The sequence below is a fragment of the Enhydra lutris genome, unplaced genomic scaffold (assembly GCF_002288905.1).
Source record: "Enhydra lutris kenyoni isolate GAN:26980312 unplaced genomic scaffold, ASM228890v2 scaffoldscaffold6, whole genome shotgun sequence".
NCBI classification, from domain to species: domain Eukaryota; kingdom Metazoa; phylum Chordata; class Mammalia; order Carnivora; family Mustelidae; genus Enhydra; species Enhydra lutris.
Window position 1 is genome coordinate 13,785,019 of NW_019154090.1, and position 21,043 is coordinate 13,806,061.

General features: G+C 50.4%; 2 protein-coding genes across 2 annotated transcripts in view; one reads left to right on the plus strand and one right to left on the minus strand.

Annotated features, from left to right (window-relative positions):
* LOC111141522 (solute carrier family 2 member 10) overlaps window positions 1–7,272 on the minus strand; it is a 16,734-nt gene extending 9,462 nt beyond the window's left edge. Inside the window, exon 1 of the mRNA XM_022494133.1 lies at window positions 7,002–7,272. Within this exon, the coding sequence (XP_022349841.1) occupies window positions 7,002–7,272 (271 nt within the window). The remainder of the gene's footprint in view (window positions 1–7,001) is intronic.
* A 6,424-nt stretch (window positions 7,273–13,696) lies between these two features.
* LOC111141669 (TP53 regulating kinase) lies at window positions 13,697–16,976 on the plus strand. The gene is made up of 2 exons (XM_022494407.1): window positions 13,697–14,129; window positions 16,381–16,976. Exons 1-2 carry the CDS (start codon window positions 13,697–13,699, stop codon window positions 16,857–16,859), a joined length of 912 nt encoding a protein of 303 aa, XP_022350115.1. The 3' UTR covers window positions 16,860–16,976.
* Window positions 16,977–21,043: the final 4,067 nt, after the last annotated feature.

The following is a 21,043-nucleotide window of genomic DNA, read 5'->3' on the forward strand; positions in this document are numbered from 1 at the left end:
TCCTCCATCTACCCTCCATCCACTCCATCTCTTCACCCATCCATCCCTTAATTATCCATCCATTGGCTCTAGCTAGCACATACTCATCCATCCATTCGTCCATTCAAATACTCTTAAATTCACCATCCATCTGTTTACTGATGCATCTACCCAAAATACAGCCATTCAGCCACCAGTCTTTGTATTCCATCCCCTGTGTACCCATCCACACACTTGCCCATCCTTCCATGCATCCGCCCATCCAATCATTCAAAACCTTACTTATCTGGCATCTACAACATGCCAGTGTTCTTGGGGCTGGCAATACAGTGGTGTTGCCAAGCGCCTGATATTCTAGTAGAAAAAGGCAGACAATAAGTAAATATATATATAACTTCAGGTGGTAATAGATGTCATTTTAAAAAGCAGGGAAAGTGGACTGAAAAGGAAGGAGAAGTTCTGTGTTAAATAGGGTAGTCAGTTAAGGCCTCTCAAAGAGAGAAGATCTGAGCAGAGATCTGAATTGAGTGAGGGTGAAAGCCATGTAAAACCTGGGAGAAGAACATTCTAGACAGAAGGAACAGCAAAAACAAAGGCCCTGAGGCAAGACAGTTTTTTGTATGTTTGAACAATAACCACTAACATTAATAGCCAGTGCATACAGGACACTTACGAAGTGCCAGGTTCTGTTTTAAGAACTTTACACACATTTACTCATTTAATTCTTTTTTTTTTTTTTAAGATTTTATTTATTTGTCTGAGAGAGATACAGAGAGATACAGGAAGCCAAGCGCACAAGTAGGGGGAGTGGCAGGCAGAGGAAGAGGCAGGCTCCCTGCTGAGCAAGCAGCCTGATGCGGGATTCCATCCTAGAACCCTGGGATCATGACCTGAGCCAAAGGCAGACATTCAACTGACTGAGCCGAGCCACCCAGGTGTCCCTACCCATTTCCCTTTTATAACAACCCTAAAACACATTATTAGCATCATCCTCCAAGGTTCAGAGAAGTTAAGAAACTTTCTTATGGTCACACAGCAAGTGCGTGACTGATGCAGCTGGAGAGTGCTGGCTTTTAATCACTGTGTTTTCAGTGAGGAGGTCAGGGTGGCCAGAACCATAGGAGATAATGAGGCAGAAGTAGGCAGGGGCCAGGTCACATGGAACTTTTTAGGTCATGAAGAAAATAATGAATTTCATTCTCAGTGGATGGAGGCAAGTGTTGGGAGGCTTGAACTGGGCAAAGGGCATAGCCACCAGCACATATAGCTCCTGAGTACTTAACACGGGCTCATGTGATGAAGGAACTGAATTTTAAAATTGTATTTAATTTTCATTAATTGAAATGTAGAAACAGCCACATGTGGCTCGCAGCCCCCACATTGGCAATGCAGGTACAGATTATTCTTAATGCTTAATTCACATACTTGCACTTACATACTTCTAGAAGCATCTAGATTAACCCAGCACTATCTATCTCACTCACGCCCATCCTGGGCCTGACAAGAACATTCTTAATACTGCAGTCAGATTCACTGAGTGTTTTCTCTGAACCAGGCACTGCTTTGAGCACTTTAAGTGCAATAACAACTTTAATTTAATATAACTTCATGGGGTGGGCTTTTGAATTATTTATAAATGAACAAACGGACCATCAGAGGTGAAGTGGCTTGTCTAAGGTCAAAAGTAGTAAGGAGCTGAACCTAGATTCAAAGCCAGGTGGTCTGGTGCCACAATCCGCCCCCTTAACCACCCCATTTCCAAACCTTGGCATAGTATGACTTTGCGCCGTTCTCTCCTACCTCTACCTCTCCCCGTGTCTGTTAGGCGATTTTTGTGTAGGGGGAGGAGTTTCATGGGTGGAAGGCTCAGTGCCCATTTCTGCTCACCCTTCTCCCTCCCCCCCCGCCCTCCTGGGAACTCACCCCCTCCTTTCCCTGGCTGGCCATGTGCTTCCTGTTCATGACCATCAACGAGCACCCTAGGAAGATGATGGGGGGTCCTGCCCTGTCTTCACCTCCCTTTGCCTCATCTTCCTGGGTTCCTGGAGCTTGCTGCCAGAAGGGAAGTTTCCTCTAAGCTATGTGAGGCAATTAAGTGAAAACAGAATTTGTTTGCCATTTCCTCAGTTCCTCTGGAGCTGAATGGAAACCCTGCCAAGGGGCTCAGAGGCCAAGTTGACTGTCCACAGGTCCTGCTGGAAAATGCACCAGGGCAGATTCAGGTCACAGTGGTTAAGAGCAGAAGAGCAAAAAGAATAGTGAAATAAAATAGTAATAATAACTGGCGTCATTTATGGCGCAGCTCCCCTACGCAAAGACTTTAGTCTCTCAACTCATCTTTGTAACAACCCCAACAGTGAACCAATCGTGCCCCACCCAGCACTGAAGGGCAGCCCCCAAGGAGTCAGGGTCATTAGAAAGACCAGGGAAGCACATTCCCTTCCTTAGGCTTTCCTGGCTCCCACAGCCTCTGCTAAGTCCTAACTCCTTCGCATGTCCTCCCAGGCCCTACCTGAGCTGGGGTCCCAGCCCAGCTCCTCAGTCCCTTCCCCCCCCCCAACTCTGTCCCCACATCCCCCCCCCCCCCGTTATTCCCAGCACACACCATCCATTTTCATGTCCCTCTGCCCTCCCCTGCACCGCCTGTGTCCCCCCCAGACCCACTCATCCTCCCCAGTCCCAGCTCACGGTCACCTCCCCGAAGGTCCTGGAGTTGTACATCTCTGTTCTTTGGCATCCCCTGCCCTCTGTTGGGGCACTGCCTTTCCCTGTGCTTTGTCTCTCAGTCTCCTGGTTTGGGTACAAATGACCGCCCCCACCTCCACCCCCACTGCCTAGCTCCAGGGCCGTGTCCATGACCCAGATCTGGCCAACCAGCAGGTTCCCAGGCCCTGGGAAGCGATGAAAGCCACTTGGCTGACTTTGGGTCAGTGTGTTTGCTCACCAAAGGCACTAAGCTGGTAGTTTACCTGCCTGGAGCTGCTTGGGGCCATCTTCTCCCTTGGGGGTCCCTGACAACACTGCCTGAGCCCCAGCTCCTGAATCCATGGACTTCTCAGTGACTAAGAAATATCCCTTTTCTTTTCGTCCTACTTTTTTTTCTTTTCTCTCCTCTTCTCTTCTCTCCTCTCCTCTCTGCTTCCTTTCTCTCCTCTCCTCTCCTCTTCCCTCCCCTCCCTTCCTCTCCCCTCCTCTTCTCTCTTTTTTTGCTTAAGGTAAACCAAGGGCGGCCCTGGCTAATTCCTCCAAGCCACACTTTTCCCTTCTCATCAACTCTGCCTCCCCCCTTCACTGGCTGACACCATCTCAAGTTTGTTGCTGTGTCTTCCTCATTAAACCGGGCGGGGCAGTGATGGAGACTTCCTGTCTGTGCCTCCTGAGCCCCAGCCCTGTCCTGATGCCCCAGAGGGGCTCAGTAAGGTTTCTGCCTCATGAACCGAGGACTGAGTTGGGGGACTAGGGAGGTGTCAGCACGTGGCCTCCCAGGGGCCATATCATATACACTTGAACCTAGCAGAATGCTGTGTGACAGCCGCAGGGGTCCTGTGAAAGCCTGAGTCATTCTGCTCAGAGCCCCTGGGGTTCCCACTTCAGTCTGAAAAGACCCGAAGTCCTTATAGTGGCCTTCAAGGCTCTGTGGGACCTGCCTGCATGCCACCCCCCTTCTCTCTCTCTCTCTCTCTCTCCTCTGCCCTGCCCCCTTCCTTGCTGTTCCTCCTCATTCCTGTGTGACTCAACTCTAGGCCTTTCACCAGCTGTCACCTCTGCCAGGAAAGCCCTCCCGCTCCACTCCTCCTCTCTTTCCCTCTGGTCTTGGCTCAAACATCACCTTCTAGGGAGGCCTTCTCTGGCCCTCTACTTAAAAGACCAACCTCCTCATCACACCCAGCACTTCTAATGCCCATCCCTGCTGGTTTTCCTCCAAGGTACTTCTCACGTCTGAAAGAACTATATGTTTCACATATTTATTGTTCTCTCCAACCAGAAAGTTGACCCCAAAGGAACAGGAATTTTTTTTTTTGTCCTTAGCTGTCTCCCCCATGCTGAGGACACTTCCTGGCACTCAGTAAATACTTGTTGAATAAACAGAAGATTGGATGAAGGGGCTCTGGGGGTTTAGGGAAGCCAGAGAGGAAGGGTCCTGGCTCTTGAGAGAGAGGTCTCTTTGGAGAGGTCTAGGGCCTGGAAGGGGCCAAACTCCACAGGAAGTAGAGTGAATCCTGGCCCCCAAAATAGGGCCCAGCCTGGGTTTGGGAACTGTTCCCCCTTTCTATTAATTATCTGTCTAGGGCACCTGGGTGGCTCTGTCAGTTAAATGTCTGACTCCTGGTCATGATCTCAGGGTTGTGAGATCCAGCCCCACAACAGGCTCTGCATTGAGCTTGGAGCCTGCTTAAGATGCCTCTCTCCCTTCCCTCTGCCCCTCCCCCGGCCCACACATGGGGCGTGTGTGCACATACACAAACACACACACACACACACACACACACACTCCCTCTCTAAACAAACCAACAAAAGGTTGTATGTGAAGCTATCTCACACTGGAGAAAATCCCTTAATCCTCTAAGCCCCTCACTGCAGAGGACAGAGCTTCCCAGGGAGAGAATCAGGGAGCAGGGGAAGGGGAAAGAAGTCAGGTTTCGGAGGTTTGGATGTATCACTGGCTGCAAGTCCCAGGGAGCCTCTTGTTGGTGACACCAGAACAGTCTCCCCACCAGAAGTCACAAGGCAGTGGGTCCCTTCCCTGCCAGAGAGCTGCGACGGCTCTCCCTCAGGTTCCAGGGAGAAACGAGAGTGACACTGAACTCTGCTACTATCCTCAGCCAGAGGGCTGGGTTCCAAACGTCCTAGCATGGCTAATACTCCTAGAGCACTCACCACAGCCAGCCTGCCTCTCCTACGGGAAGCCGTATCTGCATCAGCTGACTTAATTCTTACAGCAAACCTATGACCCAGGCATGGCTGTCATTCCCATTTTACGGATGAAGTAACTGAGGCACAGAGAGGAGAAGACACTATCCAAGGTGACAGTTTGTAAGTGACAGAGCAGGGACTGGACTGACTCCAGGGTCCCCACACTAGATGTGGTTAAAAAACAAAAAAACAAAAAAACAAAAAAACAAAAACAAAGAAAGAAAGAAAAAAGAAAAGCTCACATGCGCAGACCATTTGCCATGTGTAGGTGGTGAGCCCAGCCCTTTCTGATCATTTGCTCCCGTCATTCTCACTGCGGCCTTGTGATAGCGTCTTTCATGGAGGGTTGTTTCATAGATAAGGAAGCTGAGAGTCAGAGAAGTAGACTAGACCATGCACCTGGAAGTGGGAGGATGGGGGCTGGAATCCAGGTCTACACCCGGGGCCCAATCCCGGAGAAAGGGAGCCTAGGAAAGCAGCTGGGATGATGGGGAGGACAGAACCTAGTACCAGTTAGTCTGTACCTCCCTCCCCCGCTTCCACCCAGCCCCAACTCTGTCCTCAGGAGATGCTCAGTCAACAGCTACTGGATTAATTTAGGAGGCAGCAAAGGGATCGCAGGGGCAGGTGCGAGGGTCCAAGGTCAAGCTAGTGTTCTTGGGAGGACCTCTCTGGGCCTGTGTTTCCCTCAGGCTCTGGAGCAGTGCACCTTGAGGGTTACAAGCATATACTTTGGAGTCCGAGCTGGAGTTGGTGACCAGTTGTACCATGACTCTGCATGAGAGGCTGGGTGGTACAGTGGTTGGGAATGCAGACTGGAGCCAGAGTGCTGGGCTTCTATCCCAGCTTTTCTACTCCATAGCTGTGTGACCTTGGGCAGCTCATCAACCTCTCTGAGTGTCCCCATCTACAAATGTGGATAATAGTAGTATCTACCTTATATGCCTACCTACCTTGTAGCCACTGTTAGCTATTAGGATTCTCCACAGAATAATCCAGACTGAATTTCTAAAACACAATTCAGGTCATGTCCCACCCCAGCTTAAACCTCTTCTCCAGCTTCCTATGTCATTTGGAATAAAACCCAAACTTCTCGCCATGGCCTACAAAGTACTACACAGTCTAGCCCTTGCCTAACTCTCTGACCTCCCTCCCACCCTTGTCCCCTTGCCCACTGTGCTCCAGTCACACTGGCCGGACCACACCAGCCCACTGGTGCCTCAGGGCCTTTGCATGTGCTATCCCTGCCCCCTTGTTGCTCTTTCTCTAGACTGTAGCACACTTACTTCTGAGTGATGCCTCCACCACAGTGCCTCCTACCCTGGGAGACGTTCAGGACCCACTTAGCTAAAGAGACTGCTTCCCTCAACATTTTCACACCACCTCGTTTTTTTTGTGTTCCACAGCATCTTATCGCTCTTGGAGATTATTTCATTCATTTACTCCTTTCCAGCTTCTCAACTGGAATGTCAGCCCCACGGAAGACAGGACTGTCATCAGCTTTGTTCACCACTGAGTCCCCAACCCCTGCCACACAGCAGAAGGATGAACGACTGATGACTGAATGAGGCTCAGGATCCAGAGAGAGAAATGGAAATCCCAGTGCCCTGTAGCAACAAAGCAATACCCTATTCTCCCCGCCACCTCCCCTCCCAGTTGTGGATTCTAATCTTCAGTCTCCCCACATCCAATACGTCCAAAGCAGAGGTTTTGTCTGTGTTGTTCACGGCAGCCTCCCGAGGCCTGGCAACAGAAGTGTGCAGCAAACGGATTCATCAAGTTGCTCCTTTCGGAGCCTCTGTTCCTTTATCTGCCCAATAGGAGCATTTTCCCCTGCAGGGAGGAGGCGGGGAGAGGCTGCAAGACTTGAATTGGTCGGGAGAGGGCCTGCCCGGAGTTCGCGCTCAGTGTCAAGTCCAGAGCGCTCCCGGCTCACTTTTTTCTGGGCAGAAACGAACAGGGAAGGAAGTGCGCTCGCGTCCCCTCCCAGCGCCCAGCCTGGGCCCGCTGTCCCCACCCGACTGGGTCTGGCGGGGGCGGGGGCGAGGGCCGGCGCGCGGCTGGGGGCGCAGGGGCTCCCCCGCGGGCAGCCCCCGAGCTCCACTTACCCATGGCGAGCACGACTCCCGCGCGAGCTGGGGGCGCTGGGGCCGGCGCGCATCCCCCCGCCGGAGTCCCCGCCTCGGCCGCCAACAAACTTTCCGGCCCGCCTCCCGCCTCCGTCCCTCCTCCCAGCCCGCCCGCCGGTAGCGCCTCCGCCACGTAGGCCAGCCCGGGCCCCCTGTGCAGGGAGGCGGGACAAGGGGAGCCAGGGACCGCCCCGGGCCTGGCTGGGGGTCCCCACCCACTAACGTCCTCTTGGCCCCGGTCCACTGTCATCCCTTTTGTGGGGATCCCCACACGCTGCCCTCTGCTGTGCTCCCCACGGGAAAGAGCACCCTCTGTCACTGCTGGCCTCTCCAGCCTGTGTACACACACACACACACACACACACACTCACTCACTCACACACACACAATCACACGTTTGCTGACCAACCATGACACTCATATACCCGCTTCAGCCACCCAGACACGCTCCCCTGGACCACGGTGCATTCATTGGACAGTTGGGTTGGGACACCGCCGGAGGACCCACAGGCCCTGTGCTAGGTGATGGGCTGGAAGGACAAGACAGATTCTTTGTTGTTCTTGTGGAGTTTGCCTTCTAGCCAGGGGAAGCGTAGAAATATCTGACTAGTGGGTGCCTGGGTGGCTCAGTGGGTTAAAGCCTCTGCCTTCAGCTCAGGTCATGATCTGGGGGTCCTGGGATAGAGTCCTGCATGGGGCTCTCTGCTCAGCCAGGAGCCTGCTTCCCTTCCTCTCTCTCTGCCTGCCTCTCTGCATACTTGTGATCTCTGTCTGTCAAATAAATAAATAAAATCTTAAAAAAAAAAAAGAAAAAGAAAAGAAATATCTGACTAGTGGTGAAGGCGAGGCAGAGAAGAAAATCAGGCCACTGGGGTGTATAGGCACAGGTCGCTGCCCCAGCTGGGGGTCTGGAAAGGCTGCTCTCTGGGGGGCGGATGTTTGAGCTGAGACCTGAGGTTCCAGGCGGAGAGAAGAGCGGAGAGAAGAGCGAAGGCAAAGGCAGCGCCCTGCCGTGGTGGAAGGAGCTTGTGGAGTATATAAAGAAGAAGGGATGTGAAGCCATGGTGTCTGGAGCACAAGGTTTGGTGGGAAAAGTGCAGGGAGGGGTTGGCAAGGGCCAGATCTTTTAAGACCTTGGGAAACCAGGGCCGGGAATGTGGATTTTATTCCCATGGACACAAGAAATAACGGGAGAGTTCTAGTAGGTTATAGAGAGTAAGAGCAGAACTAGGGGAACCCAAGAGGAAGAGGCTGTTGGGAGGTGAGAGAGAGGTTGATTTGGACAAAGGGAATAGCAGTGAGGGTGGAGGAAAGTAGATCCGATGGCAAACAGACTCAAGGACTACCCCCTGGGAGAGGAGAGGCTTGGGGCAGAGTTCTGTTCTGGGTGTGTGACAGTTAAGTTCTCATTAGGCATCCCTGTGAACATAGGCGAGCAATTCCATATATGAGCTCTAGAAAGGAACCAGACTGGGGACACCCCACTAATTCTCCTCAGGCAAAAATGCACTGTTAAGGCCTGCATTCACATGGCCACAGGCTTGTCCAGCTTCTCGTGGCATGTTCACATGGGCACACTGGTCATGGGCATCGTGAGTCATGCTCTCAACCAGCGGGGATTGTGTGCCACAGACACACATAGCCCTCTTGGCAAAGAAGCACCACCAAGACCTTCTGAGCCAGGGGACCCTTGTACAGTTCTAAAAACAACACACCCAGATCCGCAGTAGGGCAGTTTGAAAACAGGGCTCCAAAATTCTTTGTTCCCTCCCTTGAAATCTAAGTGGGCTTGCGACTGCTTCAACCAGTAGGTGGCACAGAGTTGGCACTGCGTGACTCCAGAGGCTGGGGCACCGGGACATTGGCACTGGGAACCCTGAGCCTCTAAAAAGTCCAACTACCTAAATGCTGCCATGCTGTGAAGAAGCCCAAGGCACAGAGGGGCCATGAGTGGACACGCCAGTGGGTGGTCCTCGTCTTGAAGTCATCCAGCCCTGTTTCCAGAACACGCCTTCAGATGATTCCAGCTCCTAGCTGTCAAATCTTTCCAGCTGAGGCTCCAGACACTGTGGTGCAGAGAACAAGCTGTCCCTTCTGTTTCCAGTCTGGATTCCTGACCCACAAATTCCAGGAGTATAATCAATGGGTGCTTTTCAGGTGCAAAGTTCTGGAGTAAATTGTTATGCAGCAATAATAATAGGAACAATAGATTATTAAGTGATAATTATACACTTTAAGTACTTTGCATGTATTAGCTCACTGTTAACCCTCACAACTGCTTCATGAGATAGTAACTATTACCATTTGCTCCTGTTTTATGAATGAGGAAACTGAGACAAAGGGAGGTGAAGTAAGGGGCTTGCATAATAAGATCTGTTGTGCTCAAGGACACACACCAGGATGTAGCTGGGTGGGGAGTCAAGTCCACTTATGAGGAAATCAGGCTCTTCTCCATCCCACTCTGTTGCCTTTCCGGAATGGAGAAGAGCCCAAGAAGGCCTCGTGGCCATTGTCACATGACAATTCCTCCTCCAGAATTGTCACCTGGATGTCTGTGAGTCCTTACTCAACTATAGACCCCAGGAGTTAAAGCCAGAAATAGATAAGACCCCTTAATTCATGCTCTAACTGAAACCCATTGTTCTTATTCCTTATTGCACTTTCTTGTACTGATGAAGATGTTTTGCAATGACAGGAACATTCCAATCACCAGGCCAGAAAAGCTCCAATAGCAAAGGAGTGTCTAGAAGACCACATCCCCTTCTCTGCCCATGATCATGTACTGAACACATACCAGCCTCCACTCAGGATCACACACTCCCGGCCAGGTGTCTTGCACTAGCCCCCGGTCCTCTCCTTATAAAACCCAGGTGTCTGTCTTGTGGGAGGAGAGGTCAGTTGTTAAGGTTTGAACCTGTCACCAACCATCCCACTGGCTGCCTGCATCCCAAATAAATCTCTCCCTTTCTCTTTCCCAAACCCTGGCCTCTTTGAGTTACTGGCTTCTCTCTCTCGAGAAGGAGTTAATCTGCATTCATTTGACAACAAGTGTTGGCAGACACAGCCAGTAGCTATGTTTCTGATCTGTCCAGCCCCTAGAGGATCCCAGGTTGGAACAGTGGGCCAGGGCAGTTGCTTACCCCTTGGTTTCCTGAGTTAGTGTGGCTATGATAGATTTGTGATATGGGAACCTAGTACAGCAAGACCTGCGCTGTTCCATTTCCATGAGATAACCTACCGAAGCTGTATGTTAGAAAGGGGACGAAGTCCCTAGATGTTCTCGATCTCTGTGGCTCACTTTAAATTCATGAGGATATGCAGGATTGCTGTCGGGCTCTGTCCCTCCTAGAGAATAGAGCGTCCCTCTTCACAAGTGAGAACGGAAATGATCTAATGGGTCCTTTCAGTAAGCATCTTCAAAAATGGCTTCCCAAGAAGGTGGGCAGGACTGACCAACTTGTTTCTAATACAGCAAAAGTGAAGGATGTCATCTCAGAGATTAGGTTATAAAAGATGGTGATTTCCATCTTGCTCACTCTCTTCTGATCTGTCACTCACCCTCTCTGGCAAAGCCACCTGACACGTCGCCTGCTGCCCAATGGAGAGGTCCAAAAGGCAAGAACAGAGAGTGGCCTTCAGGAAGTGCCACTCCTTAAGTGGTCATACAAACATACAAAAAAGGAAGGTCCGTGATGATGCCAAAAAGAGATGTCAGAACTCATCAAAGTTGGGTTTCTCTCCTCTGAGAAGTCAAGGATGGCCTCCCTGAGGAAGTGACCCTTGAGCTGAGCCTGCAAAAATGTCTGGATGGGTCGAGGCAACAAAGGGAGGGAAGAGCACTTCTCTTTTGGGAAATAGCAGATGCAAAGGCCCTAACAAAAGAAGGAACCTGGTAAGAATGAGAGACTATGAGAAGGCAAAGGTGTTTGAAGATCAGAGAGCAAATGGGAGCTTGGCCGGAGATGAGCCTAGAAGAGAGACAGAAGGGTCCCATGTAGGACCTCGTGGGTCTTTAATCCTAAGCGCAATGGGGAGCCATTGAAAGGTTTTAAACTAGGTTTTCCTATGATAGAAGCAAGAACCAGTCTGGCCACAGCGAGCCTGGGACTTGTAAATATGTTTGCACAGAGGATTTTCCAAAGGAGGGGTTCAGACAAATTTGGTAACCAAGGAGATGGCTATGTGGTCACTAACAATTATGATAATGAAGCCACAAACTTGGGAAACTAGGCGTTGTAAATAGAACTGGTTCTGGGTGAGCTCTGAGTAGTCTGGGCTGATGAAAGCTGCTGGAAACCACATTGTGCCCACACAAAGGGTCTGATGCCTGAGAAGGTGGCATGCCCTGGGTATGAATGGAATGCAGGGGCTGCAGAGCTGAGGGCTGGTGTCATAGCAACCCCTGGACGAAAGGGCCTTTCTTCAGTATTTCAAACAGGGTCCCAATGATGGGGGGAGGAAAATGAGCATACGAAGAGTGCCATCCATCCCCCAGGCACCCTCACAAGCAACATCTTAATATTTCACCTTAATAAACAATTCTCATGGTAAAACTCGAAATCTGAACCTTAAAGATGTGATGCTCGTTTCTCCATCACACAGTGCATCAGGGACTTGAGGCTGCCTCCCCAGTGGCGATGCCTGGCTCCCTTCCTCCTTGCTTCCAGAACAGGTGTCTGTCTGTACAGGCCCAAAATGCCAGATTCTCACTTTTCCAGCTGCCTCAGCAGCTAAAGCAAAGACGCATGGACCATTCGTGGCCAATGTCCTGTGGAGGAAGCCTGGTGGGTGGGAGACTAGGGACTTCCAGCAAGGGGTTTTCTCCCAAATAAAGAGAAGTGTATAGGAGGTAGCCCCTCTCCTCTTTGGCCAGATGTTTTTGTGTTCTCATAACACGTGTGGAACTTTGGTGGCCGTCTTGTGACCATAAGATGACAAGCATAGGGGCCAAACCTGAGGCTGATGAAGGGGATGAATACAGACATAAAGATAAAAAGATGGAAAGACCTTGGGTCCTGAAAATCATAAAGTGACTGAAGAACACTCGGGACCCCTTACTTCTTAAAGTTTTGTTCTGTTGGATAATAAATGAACTTATTATTTATCCTAAATAAGCTATTTAATTGACAAAACTGCTACTTGCCGCTTAAAATATCAAAACTGTGGCAGTCCGCTAATTGTCCCATTATAATTCCTCCCCTACTTCCTTTTAGTGGTATTTTCCCGAAGTTGTAGCTGAGTTCATTCAGCCCTGCTAAAGAATAGGTTTTCCAGGGGCGCCTGGGTGGCTCAGTGGGTTAAAGCCTCTGCCTTTGGCTCAGGTGGGTGGCTCAGTGGGTTAAAGCCTCTGCCTTTGGCTCAGGGCATGATCTCAGGGTCCTGGGATCAAGCCCCGCATTGGGTTCTTTGCTCAGCACGGAGCCTGCTTCTCCCTCTCTCTCTGCCTGCCTCTCTGCCTACTTGTGATCTCTCTGTCAAACAAATAAGTTAATTAAATCTTAAAATAATAATAATAATAATAATAATAAAAGGCTTAAAAAAAAAAGAATAGGTTTTCCAGCTTCCTTCTTAGCTTCATGGGCCATGTGACTGAGTTCCGGCCAATAGGATGTGAGTGGAAGTGACCTGTGGAACTCTGGATTGAGTTCTTAGCCGACTGTCCGAACTCTCATCCCTCTTCTTGCCAGCTAGGGGGTGGGGGCAACTGGAATAGATTCCGAGAAGGGAGCAACCAAGTTGAGGATGCCAGGTCCATACTTTTACGTAAGAAAGAAAGATCTCTCATAATTAAGCCACTGTTTTAGGTCACTTTTCATAGCAGCTTATCCTGCAGCCTAACTAACGCAGTCCCCAAACACCCAGCCGTTCAGTGGTGGTACAAGTCAGGGTTTTTGCTGTAAGCCACACAAATCACCTCGCTCCTGTCTCTGAGCAGGAGCGAGGTGGTTTCTGTGGCAGCCAAGAATGGGGGAAGGGAGGGTCTTCTACAGGGCGTTGTGGATCTGGTGTCCCCCTGGGGCACCGCACTGCAGGGAGGCCCGTCCCCCTGAAGACTGGTTGGATGCTGGGAGCCTACTTTTAATAGCTGTTGTATTAAGCCCTCCATAAAGAATAACAGCTTTCATCTACAGAATGCTTCTCATATGCCTGGCATAGTTCTATGTGTTTTACCCCTAGTTCCTCATTTAATCCTCACAAAACCTCCCTGGTGGATATTATTTACAATGTTATTTTTAGATGAGAAACTAAAGCACAGAGACTTGCTCTTCCCCAAATACGCCAGGCACACTTCTCCCCCAGGGCCTTTGCACTTGCTAGTCCTTCTGCCTGGAATACTCTTCTTCCAGGCACCCACTCACTGGGCTCAAACGTCACCTGTCCACAGAAGCCTTCTCTTTTCGCAGAAGCCTTCTTAACCACCTTATTTAAGATTGTACCACTACCCACGCCCCGCCGCCACTCTAACACCCATAGGGTGACCATATAATTTACCATCCAAACTAGCACGCTCTTAAGAGTCCATTAGTGAACTATTTCCGGAAGGAGGCAAAGAACTGGGAGGCGGGGCCACCTGCAAGGCCAACCCTCAGACTCAACCCGGCAGGAGAGAGCCGAGGAGGGCAAAGAAGAGTTTCTGACCGAGAGTTGCCGAGGACTTACGGAGATAGCCGAAGATGTGGGAGGCGGGGCCATTTCCACAGGCGGAAGTGCCGGCATTGGAGTGGCCGAAGAGGTCCGAAGGCTTACGGAGCGAACCGAACATCGCCGGGAGTTTCCGGAGAGACCCGACGGGCGCCGAGCGGCGGCGCCGGGGCTCCATCATGGCGGCTGCCGGTGTTGCTGCTGTCGTCGGGAGGAACGAGGACCCGGCGCCGGAGGCCGAGGCGCTAGCAGCAGCTCGGGAGCGGAGCAGCCGGTTCTTGAGCGGCCTGGAGCTGGTGAAGCAGGGCGCCGAGGCTCGCGTGTTCCGCGGCCACTTCCAAGGCCGCGCGGCCGTGGTGAAGCACCGCTTCCCTAAGGGCTACCGGCATCCCGCGCTGGAGGCGCGGCTCGGCCGGCGGCGAACCGTGCAGGAGGCCCGGGCGCTGCTCCGCTGCCGCCGTGCAGGTGAGGCGGCCGGGCCCGGAGGCCTGGGGGGCCCGGAGGCCTGAGGGCCCCGGGGACGGGCGAGGGTCTCCCCCGAGCGCCGCGCCCCGTTTTGCCTCAGTCTCCTTTTTTATCCTCTGCGTGAACTTCTGCTGCGAAATGCCATCCTTTCATCTCTCTCGTTATTCATTCTTTCGGTCTTGAGGACCTGCGTTTTCTAGCAGGGGGAACAATTTGTCCTGAGCCATTGCTCCTGGTTCAGTTCCTGGGTCTGCCACTGTTGCTCGACGGGGAGCGTGCTGTTGACCTGCCCTGAGCCTTGGTTTCCCCGTTTGTACTCTCTCAGTGTTCGATCATTATCTCTTCATTCATTACTTTTTTTTTTTTTAAGAGATTTTATTTGGCAGAGAGGTAGAAAGAGAGTACAAGCAGGCAGAGCGGCAGGCAGAGGGCGAGGGAGAAGCAGGCTCTCCGCTGAGCAGGGAACCCCACGCGGGACTCGATCTTAAGATCCTGGGATCCCCAGCCCATCGGAAGGCAGCTGCTTAACCGACTGAGCCACCCAGGCGCCCTCATTCATTACTTTTTTATATGTAATTACAAATAACTTGCGGTGGAAGGAGGCTCTCTGTGTTCAAATACCGACAGCACTGGTTCTTATGCAGGCTTTCAACGAATTATTTAACCTCGCCCTCGGTTTCTTCACCTGTACATGGGAGTCACAGTATGTTTGGATGTATGGCTGGTACATAGAGCTCGGCCCTTTTTTAGGTTTCATTAAATCGTTTGTTACTTTTTCATTAAAACCGTTGTACTCCATCACAGTACGCCTTGTCCTCCGATGGGAAACTGAGGCTCAGAGAGGGGAAGTACCTGCCCAAGGTTACACAGCTAGTGAGTGACCCAGTCAGGCTGTCAGGCTCTCAGCCCATAAGCTCTGACTCAGAAACACTGGCTTTTGACTTTTACATATCCTTTCTTTCTTTTTTTTTTTTTTTTTAAAGATTTTATTTATTTATTTGACAGAGATCACAAGTAGACAGAGAGGCAGGCAGAGAGAGAGAGAGAGAGAGAGAGAGAGAGAGAAGCAGGCTCCCTGCCGAGCAGAGAGCCTGATGCGGGACTCGATTCCAGGACTCTGAGGTCATGACCTGAGCCGAAGGCAGCGGCTTAACCCACTGAGCCACCCAGGCGCCCCTTACATATCCTTTCTTTCATTAATTTTCTTTAGGCAGCTGCTTTACACCAGAACATTGTTAGGTAGTGGGAGAGCTGGAGGAAATTCAGTAAGGACAAACAGACATATCTCTGCCCTTGGGTGGATTTGATGAAGTTATTTGTGTGTTCCTGTTTTCTGTTTTCACCCTCTCTAGGATGATCCCTCCATTAAGGAGGGATCATAGCGGGACGCCTGGGTGGCTCAGTTGGTTAAGCAGCTGCCTTCGGCTCAGGTCATGATCCCAGCGTCCTGGGATCGAGTCCCGCATCGGCCTCCTTGCTCATCAGGGAGCCTGCTTCTCCCTCTGCCTCTGCCTGCCATTCTGTCTGCCTGTGCTTGCTCTCTCTCCCTCTCTCTCTCTCTGACAAATAAATAAATAAAATCTTAAAAAAAAAAAAAAAAGGAGGGATCATAGCTGCTTTGGTTTGTGCTGTATCCTCACTGATAAGTCTCCAGTATCTAGAATAGTGTGCTGGGCCTGATTATCAAATAAATACTCACTGAATCTTTGAATGTGATGAATTCTTTGAATTCTTGGAAGGATCATTCTCATGTTCTAGAATCAGATACAGAAGCTTAGAGAATTGATGTGACTTTTAGGTTATACAACTAATAAGGAAGGGAGGCAGGATTTGAACCCATCCTTTCTGACTGCAAAGGTGAATCTCTCAGCCAATACTGTTTGGCCTGTTTGTGTCCTTTTGAGGTAGAACGTACTCTGACTAAGCTTACCCTTCTGGCTCTTTGTTTTGTTTTGTTTAGGGAATAAGTATGGCAAATGAAATCCAGTCATGAAGAGTGGAAAGGAGGAAGGCACTTTGGCACTACTAAACTTAGCTGTGGGGTGGCTTAAGGCACAATCCTGCAGGGCATGAACAGGGGAAACTTCCAGATGACTTACATTGTACTATTCTGCAGCTTTCCTAAATCTTTTTTTTTTTTTTTCCCTGAAATAAGCAGATGTGCACTGTACAAGTCTGGCTCAATCTTTGAAAATTAAACTTAACATTAAGAAAGAATCTAATCCAATAACCATTTCTGCCTTGATTGCAGGGATATGTGCTCCCGTTGTCTTTTTCGTAGACTATGCATCCAACTGCTTATACATGGAAGAAATTGAAGGCTCAGTGACTGTTCGAGATTATATTCAGTCTACTATGGAGACTGAAAAAACTCCTCAAAGCCTCCTTGGCTTAGCCAGGACAGTCGGGCAGGTTTTGGCTCGAATGCACGATGAAGACCTCATTCATGGTGATCTCACCACTTCCAACATGCTCCTGAAACCCCCAGTGGAGCAGCTGAACATCGTGCTTATAGACTTTGGACTCAGTTTCGTTTCAGCACTTCCTGAAGATAAGGGAGTTGATCTCTACGTGCTAGAGAAAGCCTTCCTCAGTACCCATCCCAATACGGAGACTGTGTTTGAAGCCTTTCTGAAGAGCTACTCCACCTTCTCCAGAAAGTCCAGGCCGGTGCTAAAAAAATTAGATGAAGTGCGCCTGCGAGGAAGAAAGAGGTCCATGGTCGGGTAGAAGAGCCTGCTTGACGACCGTGGGCGCTTGGGCCATTTATGTCAAAGTGAACTTGAAGGAGTGCTCTGAGTATGAGATCAGACTTAAATAAAGGTGTTGAGATACTTTTAAGCTCTGTGATCATGCTTGTTACGTGCACTAGCATCCGCAGTTGACTGTTCTCAACAACTTGCTGGGTACAGAGGACGTGCTGTAGGCAGAATTGCGTATCTGGAAGAGATCTAGGACAGGCTTCCTCCGGCTGTGCCACATGTATGCTGGGTACGTAGGCATGGCATTGCAGAACATTGAACCACACGGGGACAACGTTATTTCCTTTTCAGTCCTTCGGGTGAGACGAGGACAAAGCCTCAGTTGGTGATGGATGTCTCTACCAGCCCTCCAATCCAGCATTTTTTGTTGGGTACGTGGCATAGTCCTCTGGAAATCAATGTAGTGGGATGCCACCCGCATTTTTAAAATGAAGTAGAGTCGTAGACTAGGGAGTATCAGAGTGCATGACGTGTAAGTACTGTTTTAAAAAATTTGTTTCACAAGATGATACCGGAGAGGGAGACAGACCTAAGAGACTGAGTCTCAGGAAGCAAACTGAGGGTTGCTGGAGGGGAGCAGGGGTGGGAGGGACGGGGTGACGGGGTGATGCACACTGGGGAGGGCATGTGCTATGGTGAGCGCTGTGGATTGTGTAAGACTGATGCACCACAGACCTGTATCCCTGAAACAAATAATACTTTAGATGTTAATTAAAAAAAAAATTATTTCAAAGGTATATAGACAAGGTATATGCCGATTTTGATGTAAATATAGTTCTTCTTAGAGGGTCGTAGTACAAAAAGAGGAAAAATACTGCTTGTCAGTCTTGTTAAAAAAAGCAGGTTCATAGCTTTCAGGCAGCTGAAATTTATGTAACTTTATACAGAATTGTTTTTAGTTTCGTTCTGTATTTTTATGGTTACCTCCTAATGAAGACCAGTGATCGATATAAAGTTCCTTTTAGTTTATATAGGTAAAGAAGCGAGCTGGTTTATATCACAGGTAATAAGTACAGGGAACAAAAGATGTGGCGTGACTTGGGAAGGACTGAAGTGTGGTACAGCCGGTTCGAGGGAAGCGGCAGGAGGACCGAGCCAAGATGCAAAATGCCACTAACTAGCTGACGCTTGAAACCTTGCCAGGTAGGGGGCGCCTGGGTGGCTCAGTGGGTTAAACCTCTGCCTTGGCCTCAGGTCATGATCTCAGGGTCCTGGGATCGAGCCCCTCATCCGGCTCTCTGCTCAGCAGGGAGCCTGCTTCCCTCTCTCTCTGCCTGCCTTTCTGCCTACTTGTGATCTCTATCTGATAAATAAGATCTTAAAAAAAAACAAAAAACAACCCTGCCAGGCCTCTGTTTCTTCCCCAAGGTGTGTGGCTGTGGGGAAGTACAGTAAAGGACCTTTCCTCCTTGTCAGCTCTAGCTAGCAAATAAAGACTTTGAGTGCCTTCTGTGTGGCCAGTGTCCTGTGGGATTCTTGGGTGCGCCGGGAGTGAGCATTCCCATGGGTCCTGGACTCTTGTTTCCTTCACCTTGGTAGCCCTGTGCTGTGGCAGATGCCCAGGGCTGAGTGAAAACTTCCCTTCCTGGGTAGTGGTGACTAGTAGAGACGAGCGTTCATGTCACTCCCTGTTAACTGTTCAGATACCGTGCCAGGAGTGTTCATAGTGGATCTCAAACAACTCTTAAGTTGGGTATTATCCTCAGTTTGTGGGTGGAGACATGGGCTGAGGAAGGGGAGAACTTGTCTAAGATGTCACAGGTAGCAGAGAGTACTTGGACCCTGCTCCCAAGCCCATGTGCTCTTCACTGATAATTTAAGAAATGATATGCTGGATATGATACTATTATGATTTTTATATTATATATATGTTATAATATTTATTGCTTATATTTTTATCTTTATATTATAATAGGCACAATATATATCTAATATATAATAATTGGCACTATATAACATTTTCATTATACAACATAACATTATATAACATTTTCAACAAACTCAAGGGGCCCTCGGGGCTGGGAGTAATTTTTTCGATTATTTCAGTCAATGAGAGAGCTCATTCCCTTTGCCTCACGAGTACTGTAAGGCTAATAAGGCTCATATCTGCCTCGGAGGGGAGAACACCTGTGCAGCTGTAATTGGCCCACACGTTCCTAGGGCTCAGTGTGTGCCAGGCACTGGAGCTACAGAGGGGACATGCGGCTGGCTTTACTCCCCTAGGGAACAAACTGATGTTGGAAGGGTGGCCGGTTTGCAGCGAGCAGAGCGGAGGAGGAACAGGAAGTGAGATTGGAGAGGTGGGGAAGGACCAGAACGTGCAGGGCCGGGTAAGCAGCCTGGGTTTTATTCTCAGGGTGACCTGGAGGATTTTAAACAGGGAGACATCTCACTCATGTTTTGAAAGGATTACATTGATAGGAAAAGGGCTTAGGGGGCAAAAGGGGAATCGAGAAACGAGGGAGAAGGCTTCACAGCTAGCTGGCCAGTTCAGTGATGGCGGTGGCCTGGGGTGGAGGCCTCAGAGCGTGGGCCACAAACTGCTTGGCCCCCTTGGCGCATGTGACGTGGAAGCAGCCTCAGCAGTAGAGGAGTTAAAGTGATCTTTGCAAGCACTGAGGGAGAGGGGTCTCCTGGAGAAATCATACATGTTCTGGGAGAAGATCTGTGTACTCAGCCCAGGCCCATGATGAGAAATAAGGAATTGTCAGTCATTCCGAGGCGAGCAGTGGATTCTGTCCCTGGTTTAGGATCTCACAAAGGGCCCAGCAACCCTCAGCAATTCCAGATTCCTCAAAGTCCTCGTGCAGACAGCCGGCACTTTGTGCCCTGCACAGGCAGGCGTGTTCTTGCTGGCTTGAGGATCTGGGAGCAGCCCCCGTGAAGGCATGTGGGTATCATCTCGGCCGTGACCGAGGAAGTCAGCCCTGATCCTGATCCTGGTTCCAATGCAGTTTCTTTACAAAACCAGGCTTGTGGGCCACAGTTAGCTGAGTTGGTTTTCTAAATATTACATTAAAATACGTGTCTCGATGACTGAGTTTTTAGGTGCCCCCTTAAATGCGTGTCCTAGTGAGAGCCTCACTTACCTCATCCTGGTCCTAATCCGGCTGCCCCTGGCTGTGAGAACCCAGCTGACAAAGGCACTAGAACTTTCCACCTGTGTCCTGAATTCAGGGTGCTGCCCCTCCAAAGGACGGATTGCCTTCTTCGAGCCCAGAGGAGTGGCTCTGTTTGCCAGCAGAGGGCGCCAGTGACTGTCATTGTCGCTGCGAAGAAGCTTCCCTCCCCTTCCATCCTCTCACGGGAGGGAGGAGAGAGAAAGAGGGACAGAGAAGGGAGGGGACAAGAGGAGGGAAGGAGGAGGATGGAAGGGGAGGGAAGCTTCTCCGCAGCGACAATGACAGTCACTGGCGCCCTCCCCCTCCCTCCTTCCCCTTCCTCTCCTGTGCTCTTCTCCTCCTCTCTCCCTACCTGGAACTTGGCTCATTTATCCGCTCAGCACCTTAGCTAGGAAGCCCTATACAGTGGGCCCCGTGCTAATCACTCAGGCTGCGTGGGGGTGTCTAGTTCCCTCCTGCCTTAATTTTTGTATCCGTTCTCTCGCTTCTGCACTCACTCATTCCCTGGATATGTACAGAGCACCTTGGCTGCATCCGGCTCTGTGCTGGATCCTGAAGAAGCTACAGTGATGAGGAAGCCCAGCTCCCCTCTGGAGCCCCTTCCCCTCTCCAGGTGCTGCTGTCATCCGTGGTATCCCCGCTGCTCCCCCTGCTTCTGCCCTGCCCCCCTCCCATATTCTTCGTCACTCAGCAGCCAGAGGCACCCTTGTAGAGCTGGTTTATGCCACTTCCCTAAGCAGAGACCCATGGCTTCCCATCCCATGTCTCCTTGCTCACCGGCCGCATGACATGGGAGCCCCGCACAGCACCTCTCGGAGCCTCAGTGTTCTCATCTGTAAGAAGGGCCGACAGTGATGCCTACGCGTGGAGTGAGCGTTGTCATGGGTCTGAATGCCCAGGAAGCAGTCTCTGAGATGCAGTGTAGCCCTTGGGATATTTACTAAGGTGTGCGCTTGGGGGTCATCCTTCACAGAGGGGAAGGGAAGAAGGTAGGGGAGGGCAGGGGGAGAAGGGCCACCAGGAAGCAGAC

What these genes read in the sequence shown, in the direction of transcription:
- LOC111141669 (XM_022494407.1), top strand. Translation starts at nt 13,697, where the DNA reads ATGTGGGAGGCGGGGCCATTTCCACAGGCGGAAGTGCCGGCATTGGAG. An exon ending in GCTCCGCTGCCGCCGTGCAG is followed by an intron (nt 14,130 to 16,380) that starts GTGAGGCGGCCG and finishes CCTTGATTGCAG; the next exon opens with GGATATGTGCTCCCGTTGTC.